The sequence below is a fragment of the Dasypus novemcinctus genome, chromosome 3, assembly GCF_030445035.2.
Source record: "Dasypus novemcinctus isolate mDasNov1 chromosome 3, mDasNov1.1.hap2, whole genome shotgun sequence".
Taxonomy (NCBI): Eukaryota; Metazoa; Chordata; class Mammalia; order Cingulata; family Dasypodidae; genus Dasypus; species Dasypus novemcinctus.
Genome location: NC_080675.1, coordinates 151,900,579 through 151,916,201, shown reverse-complemented (window position 1 = coordinate 151,916,201; position 15,623 = coordinate 151,900,579). Strand labels below are relative to the sequence as shown.

At 39.8% G+C, this 15,623-nt stretch overlaps 1 protein-coding gene and 1 pseudogene across 4 annotated transcripts in view; one reads left to right on the top strand and one right to left on the bottom strand.

The window, feature by feature from the left end:
* SCAPER (S-phase cyclin A associated protein in the ER) overlaps positions 1-15,623 on the bottom strand; it is a 616,772-nt gene that overhangs the window by 523,555 nt on the left and 77,594 nt on the right. For all 4 annotated transcript variants that reach the window (XM_004468178.4, XM_004468179.4, XM_071214311.1 and 1 more), the window contains one exon: positions 1,418-1,488. In XM_004468178.4, the coding sequence (XP_004468235.1) occupies positions 1,418-1,488 (71 nt within the window). The remainder of the gene's footprint in view (positions 1-1,417; positions 1,489-15,623) is intronic.
* Positions 8,662-10,240, top strand: LOC139438220 (ATP-dependent RNA helicase DDX18 pseudogene; annotated as a pseudogene).

Here is a 15,623-nt window from a genome sequence, read left to right as displayed (position 1 = left end):
CCCACCAGAAATGGGGCATTTCAGCTGCCTTTATCCCGCAGGAATTGATCTTCTGAATGTATCTGTCTACCAAACTTGTGGTCCCAAACTCCACTTACCTATCAATGTATGTTTTTGTTTTACTCCCAATCCACTGATATCCCTGTCTTATTTATTAAAATATCTGCCTTTTTTACATTTTAAAAAAGATTTCATCATTGAAATTCTGTGGTGGGGAGAGGGGAGTCTTCTGGGAACTCACAATAATAACTTGACTACAAGTCTGTTTTCATACATGAAGTTTTTGGTTTACCTAATACATACTATTCTTTTATAACATCAAACTAAAACAACATCTATAAGAAGTTCAGAGAAAATAATTATGGATTAAAAAACTATAATTGCATCAGAAGCTTTAAAAGCCCGTTTTATTTGTCAGCCAAAGGAGTGCTGATGCAAATACCAGAAATTGGTTAGTTTTTATAAAGGGTATTCATATGGGGTAGGAGCTTACAGATACCAGGCCATAAAGCATGAGTTATTTCTCTCACCAAAGTGTTAGAGCAAGATGGCTGCCAACATCTGTGAGGTTTCAGGCTTCCTGGGTTCTTCCCTTCCCAGGTCTTCCTTCTCTTTGGATTCAGGGTTCCTTTCTTCCCAGGCTTGCTTCTTCCTGGGCTCAGGGTTCCTCTCTTCCTGGGGCTGGCATCTCTTTCCTTTGTGAGCTTACTTCCCAGGGCTCCAACTTAAGGCTTCAGCATCAAACTCCAACATAAAAACCGCAACTCTGTTCTTCATGCCATGCCTTTATCTGTGAGTCCCCAGCCGGGAACTCAACAGCCTAATCAGAACTTAATCATGCCCAGGGACAGATCAGATTACAAGCATAATCCAATATTTCTTTTTGGAATTCATCAATTATATCAAACTGCTATACCTGTGTTCTCTAAAATTTTAATAGAGCAATTTTATAATTTTTAGAGCCAATACATCTTTACTATCCCACAATATCAAGGCATCATTATATAAAAACAGAAAACCATTAAAGAACCCAAAAATATGGGGCATATAGTGGAGGGGTTGAGAGAATAAATTGTGGAAATTGACAGCTTGGGTTCAAATTCTAATTGTCACTTACTAGGAAGTTAAATAACTACTCTCTGCTCAGTTTCCTCAGCTGTAAATGAGGATAATAATAATACCTACATGAAAGGACTGTTATGAGATCCAAATAACTAATAATTATAAAGCATCTAGGACAAACTAGGCACATAGTTTAAGTACTATATATTCATTTGTTAAAGAATATTACATTAAATTTTTACATGAAAATAAAACATATAATATTCAAATATTCCTGAAGAGTAAATTTTATAATTTATACTGTATTCAGAAATTAAAATAAAAAGTGAATATATAAAAATTGTACATGCTATACCTGCTTCGTAGTTTTGTGAGTGCCCTGAATTGTTCTCTTCGATTTTCCACCACTTTGACATTTAGGTTTGCCTTAAAGTAGGAAAAAACAAAAACATAAATAGATAATGGATCAACTATATAACTGAATTACAGGTCAAAGATAATATAAAAAGAACTATACAAATCCTTCAGCCTAAAAACTTTGTAATCTGCTAGTTATTAGAATTAGTTAATATTTTGGTTATATAGAAATATAAGAGAATTAGACTTATACATTACATAAATATCTATTTTGACCCTCTAAATCTGTGACCAACTTTTGAACCTGTTCAATAGATGTGTTTTCTACACAATCCCACCAAGATATTTCACTAAACAAAGTGCTAAGAGAAGCAAAAACTACCAAATCAATCACAAGTTTATGCTGTATTACAGGTAGAACAGTACAGCACTGACTCCAGAGGCCAAACTACTTTGATTTTAATTCTATTTCAGCAGTTTACAAAATCTATGACCTCGGGCAAATCACTTAACCTTTCTCTATGCTTCAGTTTCCTCATCTATAAAATGAGGAAAATAAATAGTACTAATTCACAAAGCTAATGAGAGAAGTAAATAAGTTATTATGCAGAAAGTAAAAAGTACTATATAAATACTGATCAGTAGAAAATAAGCCCCATGAGGGCAGGGATTCTTATCTTTTTCAACACTGAGTATCCCAAGTGTCTGAAATAGTGTCCAGCATGGAAAAGCACTCAATAAATACTGAGCTAAATAAATCTTTTATGAGGCCAACCTCTATTTTTCCCATAAAATATTTTTTCTCATAACATATAAAATATTTCTCAAAATTCACACACACAAATATGCTTCAGTCAAAACATTTTCCCTAAGGCAAATATGAAGCTGAACTATCAGAAAAGGTAAGATTTTAGTAACAATTTGGCATAAGTGAAAATAAATACCTAGGAAAAGAGGTTTCTACAACATTCCCTTATGCCTTTCTTCCTGGCATTGTCAACTCACAAAAGAGAAATCTCTCTTGCTCTTCTAGTTCCTCAGTCAGCCACCAGTAGTAATCTACTCTAGAAAAGCCTGTACCTACACAGATGCTGCCTCCTTCACCTCCTCCATGCATAGCACATGTCCAGGGATGAGAGTTATTTTCCCAATTTCTCCATCCCACATGTAATTAAGGCTTGGAATTCTTGGTCTAGTTTGGAAAGAAGTTTAGCAGAAACTATCAAAATTTAAATATGTATCAGCTCTTACTCAACAATTTCAGAAAATTATCCTAGAGTAATAGTTACATATATGAAAAATTAGAAACATATCCAAATGCCAATCAGTTAAAGAACTGTTAAATAAACTGTTCCATTATTCACTGTACTATTAGGTTATTAAAAAGGAATGATGAAGAGCCATTCATATGGAGAAACATACAAACTTGACTAAGTTTAAAAAAACCTTCATAAAGAATAATGTGTACCTTGATAAACCAAGTACTGCTTTTTAAAAATTCCTAATACATATAAATATATACCTTTGTTTTTGCATAGGAAATAGTCTCAAAGAATATACGGCAAACTATGAACAGTGATTAGCACTGGGAAATGCAATTTTAAAGGGATAAGGGGGAAACTTTAACTTTACACTTCGATATTGTGTGAATTTTTACGCTAAGTACATATTAATTTCATATTTTGGAATATTTTTTAACAGTCAAAGAAAATGGAAACTGGGGGTGGTGGTGGAGGTAGAATCTTGTTGACTGGTATCTGAACTGAGAGAGTCTGAACAGTTATATTAGACATACACCAACAAAGTCAATATAAAAATAAAAACACAAGCCTTGGCTTCAGAGAGTGAGCCACTACATGCTTCTTTCATTGGTATCCCTAGTCTTGGGTTTGCAGAATATCTACCTGAAATGGAAAGGAAAGGGTAGAAAAATGGACAGTCTAACCAGACAGCTCCAGTCACTGACAAATTCAAACACAGAAATACAGAAATTTTGGCCATAGACCAATTCTTATGCAGAAATTCTAATACAGAAAAGGTTAACTAAAAACTAAAGACAATATAAAGTGAAGAAAATAGACAATATGATGGAAATTCAGTGGAGGTGGGACTCAGGTCAAAAATAAAAGGATCTGATAAGATGGAAAAGAGTAGGTATGCTTATCCAAAGCAGAGGAAAAATGTGAGCAAAGCATGAAGGTAAGGATAGCCAAGATACAGGAATACATGAGTAATAAAATAACAGGGCTCAAAGAGGTTTATGTTGAGCAGGAAAAAAACTGGATAAGACTAAGTCATAGAGAGCTTTAGATGTTGAGCTAAATTGTTTTTATATCTTCTAGTGGGGAGGGCAGGATAGGGTGAAGTGGGGGAATAATGGGGGACCACTAGTAGTGTTTAAGCAAAAGAATGATGAAAGAGTTGTTTCAGGAATAACCCAAAACAAATGATAAAAACTTTAAGACCACAGTTATTCAGAAATTTTGTATAAAATATCCTAGAGGATTTCCATTTTTCTAGAATCCAAACATCTGGTAAACTTAAGTTACAAGGTTTATTCTTATACTACTGTAAAATAGACACTAAGATTCAAGTTGGTGATCCTAAAATACATTTCAATATGACCTTAAAAAAATCTAAACATGCCTTCAAAACCAAAGGATCAGAAGGCCTCCAGTCAAACAAGACCTTCTCCTGGGTGTCACTCCTCCACAGAATCTTTGAACAACTAGAAAAAACTGGTTAAGCCATCTTACTCAAAACTCTGACAAACAGAAAAAGGGTCGCACTAACTGGGTGAGGGTCAAATCAAGAAAACAAAACTTTCAAAACGGTAGGAGATATTCCCTAGTGCCCTTGCTCAGCTGTCCTTCATCTCTACCCCAGAGTGGTATGCAGCCAGTCTGCACTCCCATTGTGGTACCCTTCCAGAGTGAACAGAATAACCCCTAAGAGCATACTGGGGAGCCTGTATGTGTAAGCCAATCTATCTGGTGGCAGCCTGAAAAACTGAACCAGGAAACTCATCTCAGGTTCACAGTCCCAGAATTTACTCTACAGGAAAAAGCAGCTTACAGATAGCTAAACCAGTGTAAGAAACAATTAAGTCAAAGTAGTCTGGGGTTGAGGATTACCTGCTAGTCAGACAATAGCGCACTCTGGATAGAGACAAAGTCTATTTTATAGGGATTAGAGGGGTCATTCCAATTCCAGTAAGCAGGGTAATTCCTAAGGCCAAGAGCAAGCACAAGCAAAGGACAAAGCCTGCACTTTAAATTCTCCTCAGGCTGGTCTTCCTAAACTCTGAAGGGTAGTACCAACCACACAACCAATTTGCAAAGAGTATGAAAGAATATTTTTATGTTAGTTTGCTTTTCTTACCTCATGGCACTCAAAGAAATCTCTGTCATATCATTAGCTCGATACAAATTTAAAGAACCATTCAACACAGGGCTTAAATCCCACAGTATTAACAATTTAAAATACTAAACTGTACAGTGTGCAACAAAATATTATAAAACAAACAGAAAATGATGGTCTATCCAAAAGAACAATATAAAAATCCAGAAACCATCAACAAAGAAGATGTGGGCATACTAGACAGACCTTTTTGGATTTTTTAAAAAAATTTTAAAGATATATAGATCATATAAAATGTTACATTAAAAAATATAAGAGGATCCCATTTCCCCCTACTCCCTAGCCCCCTAGCCCCCCTGCCCCGGCCACTCCTCCTACATCACCAAACTCTTTCAATAGTGTGGCACATTCATTATATTTGATGAATACATTTTGAAGTACTGCTACACAGCATGGATTATAGTTTACATTGTAGCTTACACTCTCTACTACTCCATTCAGTGGGTTATGGCAGGATATATAATGTCCTGCATCTGTCGATGCAATATCACTGAGGACAACTCCAAGTCCCAAAATGCCCCCATATCACATCTCTTCTTCCCTCTCCCTGCCCTCAGCAACTCCCATGGCCACTGTCTCCACATCAATGATACAATTTCTTCCATTGCTAGAGTCGCAATAATTCCACAGCAGAATACCAGTAAGTCCACTCTAACCCATATTTTATTCCTCCATCCTCAAGACCTGGGGATGGCAATGTCCACTCCACCTCTAACTCAAGAGGGGTCTTAGATCCCACATGGCTGATGGATGGAATTCTCCTGCTTTCAGTTGTAGACTCTCTGAGTTCCCTGTTGTAGCGGTTGACCATCCTCACCTCCCTGTTAGCTGATCTTTTAAGTCCAACGAACCAGAGAGTAGGTGTTATAACTCTGCTGACACTCAGGGCCCAGCTAGACAAAGACTTTTTAAAAAAGATCCTCATGGGAAGCAGATTTGGCTCAACAGATAGAGCATCTGCCTACCGCATGGGAAGTCCAAGGTTCAAACCCAGGGCCTTCTAACCCATGTGAAGAGCTGGCCCACACACAGTGCTGATGCACACAAGGAATGTCATGCCACGCAGGGGTGTCCCCCACATAGGTGAGCCCCACATGCAAGGAGTGCACCCTGTAAGGAGAGCCGCCCAACACGAAGAAAGTGCAACCTGCCCAGGGTAGCACCGCACACACAGAGAGCTGACGCAGCAAGATGACACAACAAAAAGAGAAACAGAATGCTGGTGCCGCTGACAAGAATACAAGCGGGCACAGAGGAACACAGCGAATGGACACAGAGAACAGACAACTGGGTGGGGGGGAGGCGGGGAAGGGGAGAGAAATAAATAAAGATAAAATCTTAAAACAGATCCTCAGATAGCTGATGTAGCTCAGTGCTTGAGCACATGCTTCCCATGTACAAGGTCCTGGGTTCAATCTCTGGTACCTCCTAAGAAAAAAAATCCTCAATATTCCAATATCCAAAGGAGATAAAGGAAAACAAACACAGAGAAAAAAACTAAATACTATCAAATACATTTAAGAAAAGAATGAACAATATTAGAATCTCTGTAAAGAGACAGACTTTTTTCAAGAAACCAAAAGGAAATGCTGGAGTTGAAGACCACAATAACTGCATGAAAAATGCTCTGGAGAGTTTCAGCTGCAGATCAGAGGTGACAAAAGAAAGGGTTAATAACCTTGAAGACAAAACAATTAAAATGACTCAGAATGAACCATTCAATTCATGAACTGAATTATTCAGAATAAATTATCAGAAAAATGAGTTTAAAAAATAAACACAGCCTAAGAGACCTGTGAGACACCATCAAACATGTCAATATATTCATCACGGGAGTCTCAGAAGAAAGAAAGGGACAAAAGGAAAATACAAAGAAACAATCACAGAAAACTTCCCAAATTTAATGAAATCATGAATATTCACATTTAAGAAGACCAACAAATACCAAACAGGATAAACTTGAGAGGAATCTTACCCAGAAATATAGCAGTCAAACTGTTAAAAGCCAAGGACAAGGAAAGAGTTCTGAAAACATCAAGAGAAAAGTCACATGTACAAGGGAGTCTCGGTAAGATTAACTGCCAATTTCTCATCAGAAACCAGGAAGGTAAAAAGGCAGTAGAAAAAAATTTTAAAATGCTGAAAGAAAACAATTGCCAAACAAGAATTTTATATCTGGTGAGGCTGTCTTTCAAAAATAATGGGAGGGGAGTGAATGTAGCTCAAGTGATTGAGCACCTGCTTCCCATGTACAAGGTCCTGGGTTCGCCGCCGGTACCTCCTAAAAAATAAAAATCACTCACTGTAACTTAACATTATCAACAGACTATATACATGAAAAACATATATAGAAACAGAAGGAACACAAAATGGTACTGTACAAAAGAAATCTAATAAACATGAAAGTAGGCATTAACACAAGAACTGAGGGACAAAAGACTTACAATGACAAAAGAAAGTCCTATAGTATTGGTAGTTACTTTAAATGTAAATAATTTAAACTCTCCAATGCAAAAGAAATAGAATGGGTTTTAAAAAAAAAAAAACATGACCCAATAACATGTTGTTTATAAGAGACATTAAATTCAAAGACACAAGTAGGCTAAAAGTAAAAGGATGGAAAAATATATACTATGCAAAGAGTGAAAAAAGAGAGGTAAGATGGCTATACCTGAATAGATAAAACAGACTTAAGGACAAAAAAGGTCACTATATACTGAGAAAGGGATCAATTCAACAAGAAGACATAACAATTATAAACATATATGCACCTAAAATTAGACAATGTATGTTCAACAACCACAATGGAATAAAGCTAGAAACCAATAATAGGGGGAACTGGAAAATACACAAATATGTGCAAAATGAACAATACATTCTTACACAATCAATGGGGCAAAGAAGAAATCACAAGGGAAATTAGGAAATATCTAGAGGCAAAGGAAAATGAAAATCTAACATACCAAAACTTATGTGATACAGCAAAAGCAGTACAGAGAGGGTAATTTTTTTAAAGATTTATTTCTTTATTTCTCTCCCCTCCCCCCCAGTTGTCTGCTCTCTGTGTCCATTCACTGTGTGTTCTTCTGTGACCACTTCTATCCTTATCAGTGGCACCGGGAATGTCAGCTCTCCGTGTGTGCAGCACCACTCCTGGGCAGTCTGCACTTTCTTTTGTACTGGGCGGCCCTCCTTATGGGGTGCACTCCTTGTGCGTGGGGCTCCCCTATGCCCTCCTTGCATGCATCAGCACTGCACATGAGCCAGCTCCACATGGGTCAAAGAGGGCCAGAGTTTGAATGCAGACCTCCCATGTGGTAGGTGGACGCCCTATCCATTGGGCCAAGTCCGCTTCCCTGAGAGGGTAATTTTTAGCACTAAATGTTAAATTATAAAGGAGTGATGTGCTCCCCAGAAGAAAGTGACATCAGCCCTGCAAGCAGAGGAACCCCATTGCTGCACTGCAGTGAAGGCACTCTGCCGACAACATGTCTCACCTATTGATGAAACTCATGCACAAGAAGATCAAGAAGGGGAACCTAAAACTGTGGCAGCAAAACCTAAAGCTATGGAGGACCTCAAATGTAAGGCTATCAGAAACCCAAAATGGAGTTGCATCTGGAGAAACTGTAGAAGCTGGAAAAGTTAAAAAGTCCCTACAACAGAATATGGATGTCAGTAGTCCAAAATGGAGACGTCTAATGAAACAGTGAAAAATACGTTAACGTTTTTAAATCTCCAAAAATATCTACCATATTAAACAATGGGAAAGCAGCAAAAGAGCACCCAAATCAGAGTCAAAAAAAGAAAAATAAGAGAAAAATGGCAGAAAATGTTGGGACTGATGCAAAAAAAAAAGCAAAAACCAAGAAGAAGACTGAAGAAGATGGTGCCAGAGCTCCTGAACAGAAAATAGTGTGGAGAAGCCTGGGACTGATAGGAGCTGTTGAAGATGCCTCACTTGCATCCCTAACTAATACTGTCAATGAAAACACTCTGAAGGTGATAAAAGGAATCGGATTTAGGAACATGACTGAAATTCAACATAAAAGTATCCAGCCACTTCTGAAAGGCAGAGCTATTCTACTTGCTGCAAAAACAGGCAGTGGCAAAACCCTGGCATTTCTCGTCCCTACTGTTCAACTCATTGTTAAGGTAAAAATCATGCCCAGGAAAAGGAGTTCTTATTCTCTCACCTGCTAGGCAACTGACCATACAGACTTTTGGTATGCTTAAGAAGCTAATGACTCAACAAGTCAACACATGTGGGTTGATAATGGGTAGTAGTAACACATCTGCTGAAGCCAAGAAACTTGATAACGGCATCAACATCATTGTGGCCACACCAAGTTGACTCCTAGACCTTATGCAAAATACCCCAGGGTTTAAATACTGTGTTTGGATATTGATGAGGCTGACCATTTCTTGGACATTGGGTTTGAAAAGGAATTAAAACAAATTATTAAACTTCTGCCAATACACAGGCAAACCATGCTCTTTTCTGCTACGCAAACTTGAAGAGTTGAAGACCTGGCAGGAATTTCTCTGAAAAAGGAGCCATTGTATGTTGGCATTGATGATGATAAAACTAATGTAACAGCAGACAACGGTCTCGAGCAGGATATGTTGTTTGTCTCTCTGAAGAGAGATTCCTTCTGCTCTTTACAATCCTTAAGAAGAGCGAAAAGAAAAAAAATGGTGTTCTTTTAATACTGTGAGTCCAGGAAATACCGTTATGAGTTGCAGAACTACAGTGATTTGCCTGTCTTGGCTATGCATGGAAAACAGAAGCAAAAAAAGCAGACAACTACCTTCTTGCAGTTCTGCAGTGCAGACTCAGGGATTTTGTTGCATGGGTGGCAGCTCCAGGGCTAGATATTCCTGAAGCCAACTGGATTGTTCAGTATAACCCTCCAGATGACCCAAAGGAATATAATCATCATGTAAGTAGAACAGAGGCCTAAATGGAGGGGGGCATGCCTTGTTCATTTTGCACCCAGAAATGGGTTTCCTTCATTACTTGAAGCAATCAAGGATCCATTACATGAATTTGAGTTTCCCAGTCCAAAATTCCTGATATTCAGTCTCAGCCTGAGAAACTGAAAAGAACTACTTCCTTCATAAGTCAGCAGAGGAAACATATAAGTCATACATTTGAACATGATTCCCATTCTCTTAGAGAAATCTATAATGTTAATAAATGTGCCTCAGGTTGCTCTGTCATACAGTTTCAGAGTGCCTACTTTTTTTATCTGAACATGAATACCAATGACAGCAAACATTAAAAAGGAGAGAAGAAGGTGGCAGATGTGGCTACCAGAAAGCCAACAACATTGAAAAGTCCAAAATCTTAAAATGCAGTAGCAAGAGGGCATTTGACAACAGGCAGTTCTCTCACTGAAGACACACCTTCCTTTCATCCTGAGTAACTTTGTACTGAAATGGACTGTTTTTCCTTGCTGTAACAAACAACAAACTTATTGCTATGATTTGGACTGATCTAATATTTAATGTGGGTCACAAGCATCAAGTAAATCTCTTTTTTTATTTTTGGTTATAAAATAGTTTAATTTTTCTTGGTTGCCCAAGGGCAAAGCAAGGGATATTTTGGTCTTTGTTGTCATAATACAAAATTTTAATTTAAATTTTTTTCCCCAAAATTTATGTCATTGCTGTTAACAGAATTCTTTGTGTACCTTGGTATCTGAAAATTTTTATAGCAAAGATGGTTGTACTAACTCACTATAAAATGTAGGGATGAGAGTATACTAGAGAGGAGGCAGCAGTGCAGAAAACAATCTTGATTTATTGTTTTTGGTTTTAGTTGTTTCTTGGACTTTCATAGCAGTTCTTGATCATTCCTGGAAATGCCACAGTATATAAAAACAGAGAGGGAAGCGGACTTGACCCAATGGATAGGGTATGCACTTACCACATGGGAGGTCCACAGTTCAAACCCCAGGCCTCCTTGACCCATGTGGAGCTGGCCCATGTGCAGTGCTGATGCGAGCAAGGAAAGAGTACCGTGCCATGCAGGGTGACCCCCACATAGGGGAGCCCCACATGCAAGGAGTGCGCCCCAAAAGGAGAGCCACCCAGTGTGAAAGAAAGTACAGCCTGCCCAAGAATGGCGCCACACACACGGAGAGCTGACACAACAAGACGACACAACAAAAAGAAATGCAGATTTCTGGTGCCACTGATAAGGATAGACGCAGTCACAGAACAACACACACCGAATGGACAGAGAGAGAAGACAACTGGGGCGGCGGGGTATAAAGGGGAGAGAAATAAATAAAAAATCTTAAAAAAAAAAAAAAAAAACAGAGTGGGAAGCAGGTGTGGCTCAAGTGACTGGGCTTCCATCTACCATATAGAAGGTCCAAGGTTCAGTTCCCAGGGCCTCCTGGTGAAGGCAAGCTGGCCTGAATGGAGAGCTGGCCCATGCAGAGTGATGGCCCTTACAGGAGAGCTGGCCCGTGCAGAGAGACGGCATAGCAAGATGGCACAAAAAAAAGAGACACGGAGGAGAGACAATAAGAGACACAGCAGACCAGGGAGCTGAAGTGGCACAAGAGACTGAACACCTCTCTCCCACTCTGGAGGAACCCAGAATTGGTTCCCAGTGCTGCCTAAAGAGATGACAAGAAAAACACACAGACAGCAGACAATTAGGGGTGGGGGAGATAAATAAATATATAAATCTTTTTTAAAAATTCTAATAGATAAATAAAGGCAGAGTGCTTTGGGAAATACCTTAAAAACTCTAAGTTAAAGGTGGTGCCAATTTTCAAAAACAGCTTTGCTATCTGAATAAAGCATTCTTTGTAGTCCATTTGGGGAGAAAATCTGGGCTTTTTCAGTCTCGTTTACACCAAAACAGGTGTAACCTTCTGTTCTATATTTAGTAACTTTGCAAACATGCTTTAAAAAAAAAAAAGAATGGGACACTCATTCAAATTTGTTGATTTCAGGGTGGTTTGGATTTTGATACTCCCTTCTGATTCTGCAGAGCATTTAAAGACCAAGTATCAACAGACTCATAGCAAGGCCATCTAATAATCATTGCTCAGTGAACAATGTTAGTGTCTTTGTTAGAAAAAATACCTCTTCCAGAATCCATGACACAAAAATATATTGGCAGTGAAAGCAGAAAATGAAGGGAGGTTAGGGAAAACCAGCAACGCCAGAGGTTTTTCTGTTGTAGAAGCACTAGATTTCTAGTATATTTTTGTAGTATGGTAGTTCTACTTCATACCGATTCAAAACCAAAATTGTTAGCATCATTTTGCTATTGTGCCAGTTAATGTTCATAGAGTCCCAAGAAATATAAGTACACTGAGAACATCAAGTGTAAGGCAAACTGTCTCACAATTAGCACTCCAACAGAAAAAGAAAAGAACAATGTTCCACATCTGGGCTTGATCATGGGCACCAGCCTGTACCTGTCCTTCTGGAGATCAGACCTTGGTTGACGGGCTCCTAACTCATGGCATTTAAAAACTTTCCCACCAGTGACCTGTGTTGTTTGTTTCAGAAAGAACCATATTTCAAAGAAAACAAAAAAGCAAAAGGAAAAATTTTTAATCACTGAAAATAACTAAATACAATTGATATTTGGGTATCTAACTGTCCAGCTTTTTCTACATATGCTGATACTTTCTAACTTTTCTTTAACCAAAATGAAGTTATTCTCTACCTTTTACTTTGTAATAATCAGCATATTTCATAACCTGTTTATTTTTCCATGTCATTAAATAATTACATTAAAAAAGAAAAAAGGAAAGATCTCTTATCAGAGACATCACACATGGTGATATACAAAAGATGAGCTAATTAAACCCAAATTTAAAAGGAAGGAAATAAAGATTAGAGCAGAGAGAAATGAAATGGAGAATTTTAAAATAATAAGACAACTGAATGAGGGGCAAGATAGAGACAGAATAAAGAGCTCCAAGAATCAGCTCACCCTACACTGCACTTAGTAATCACCCAGAGCTTTTTTTTGGGGGGGGGGGGCGGGGGAGCGGGGGGCAGGAGACCAGAAGAGCATCATGCAACAGCCTTGGAAGAACGGGAGGAGGAAACTGCTCATCTGCAGTGAAAATTCATGAGTAGAGTACTCCACACCACAGAAGCCAGTGCCCATCCTTGCTGGCAGCACAAGCCACCTCAGGAGCTATTCCCTGGCTAGAGTCAGAAGCTCCATTTCCCAAAAAAGGGGGAGGAAGAAATGGTAGGTCACTGACATCAGCTACTGATTAGTAAATAAAGCTGGTTAAAATTTAATCCCAAGAACAACTAAATTTTGAATCTGTCCAAGTCAGAAACAGACTAATTTAAACTCCATCCCTGGCATGGGGGGAAGCAGAGCTGATTGAATATCACAGTAATGGTAGGGACCAGCTTCTTTCCACCCAGGTTGGACTGCAGCCCTAGCCTAGGCTCCAGCAGGAGGAAGCTGGGGGCACATGTACCACCCTCTCCAAGCAACTGTAGTAGCTTTCAGCCCACACAGACAGGAGATTTGGATGCTTGCTGTTCCATCACCACCCCTCAATAGGATAGGAGGGAAGGCAGTGTTTCCCCAGCTTCTCTGGACACTTCTGGTACCCACAGACTAAACTGTTGGGTACTCCTGTGGTTCTATCCCCACCCCTGAAAGAGCAGAAGGATATACTCCCTCAGCCGCTCAGAGCAACAGCAGATGCTTATGGCCTACAGAGACTAGATTGTGGAGCACACCTGGAGCTCCATCCCCACCCCTGGCAAGGGAGGAGAGAAGTTGGTGCTTCGTCAGTCTACCTGAAATGTGGTCAGTTTTGACCCGCATGGCTTAGTTTGCTGCCCACACCTACAGTTCCATTCCCATCCCAAGTGGGGGAGAAAGGGATGTTAAGCTTCATCAGTTTCTCCAGACAACTACAGATGGTCTTGGCCTGCATGGCTTGGATTACTGCACATGGCTATGGCAAGGTGAATGTGATATTTGTGATTATTTTATGAATTCCAAAAAAAGAAAAATTATGTTTGTAAACAAATCTTTTCCTCTGGGTGTAATACTCTTTAATTGCATTAAATTCAGCTAAGGTGTCTTTGATTAGATTACCTGTTAAGATTAGGGTTTTTGATTCTACTAAGTCAGGGGGTGTGAATAGTGCTGATTCCCACTGCCTTTGCTGGGTCAAATATAAACAGACACTTATTCAGACACACAGAAAGAGAGAGCTTGGTTACTTTTTATCCTTCCACATGACAGAAGGATTGGGTGGCTAGGGACCAGGGAAAAATGAGTCATTTGCCTGATGGAGTTGACCTTGGGAAGAGAGCAGAACAGCTGAGACCGATATAAAAGGTCCAAAAAGAAATAAGCCCATGCCAGAAGAGAGAGCTCAGGAGAAAAAGAAAGTCTGGAGGGAAAGAACAGACAAGGCAGAGATCACCCACCATCTTATCTCAACATATGGCAGCTGACTTTGGTGGGGGCTTTTCTTACGGTACCATGAGTCAGACTTTTGATGGCCTTGGAACCGTAAGCTTTTACCTCAAATAGACACACTTTAGAAAAGCCAACAGCTTTCTGATACTTTCCGTCAGCACCCCTTTGGCAGACTAATACAGTGGAAGAAGCTTCATCAGTTCCTGGAGCTGCAGACAGGTTCAGCGTTCACAGCATACAGTACCAACTGCATCTTCAGCTCTTACTATGCAACCAGGAAGAGAGAAAGGGCAAAAAACAGATGAGAAAGAGTTGAAAAATTCAGATCAGCTAAACACAAGCCATTATAAAGTTCCAAGTATCAAAGAGGGACTGTAGCACAAAGCCAATCAAATAGAAAGCCATAAACTAAAGAGAGAAATGGCAACCAGAATAAATACATCTAGTAAATCAGACGCTAAGACACCAGCAAAAAATTACAATCCACACCAAGAAATAGGAAGATAGGGCAAAGTCAAAGGAACAAGATAAGCCTCCAGAGGACACAAAGGAGTTGAGACAACTAATCACAGATGTTCTAACAAATCTCCTTAATGAATTCAATGAGATGGCTAAAGTGATTAATGGTATTAAGAAGACACTGGAGGGAAGCGAACTTGGCCCAGTGGTTAGGGCATCCTTCTACCACATGGGAGATCCACGGTTCAAACCCCAGGCCTCCTTGACCCGTGTGGAGCTGGCCCATGCACAGTGCTGATGCGTGCAAAGAGTGCAATGCCACGCAGGGGTGTCCCCCGTGTAGGGGAGCCCCACGCGCAAGGAGTGAGCCCCATAAGGAGAGCCGCCCAGCGCGAAAGAAAGTGCAGCCTGCCCAGGAATGGCGCCACCCACATGGACAGCTGACACAACAAGATGACGCAACAGAAAGAAACACAGATTCCCGTGCCGCTGACAACAACAGAAGCAGACAAAAACAAGAACATGCAACCAATGGACACAGAGAACAGACAACCAGGGTGGGGGGGAAGGAGAGAGAAATAAATAAATCTTTAAAAAAAAAAAAGGACGACGACGCTGGAGCAAGCAGATGTGGCTCAAGTAATACAGCTTCTGCCTACCATATTTCCACCTACCATATAGGAGGACCCGGGTTCAATCCCTGGGGTCTTCTGGTAAAAAAAAGAAAAAGAGAAAGCATGCCTGCATGGTGAGCCAGTGCCCGAGTAAGGGCCAGCGTGGCGAGCCATGTGCCCGTGCAGCGAGCCGAGTGTCCATGCAGCGAACTGAGTGCCCACGCAGCAAGCTGAGTGCCCACATGAGTGTGCGCACAGTTAGCAGAGTGCCC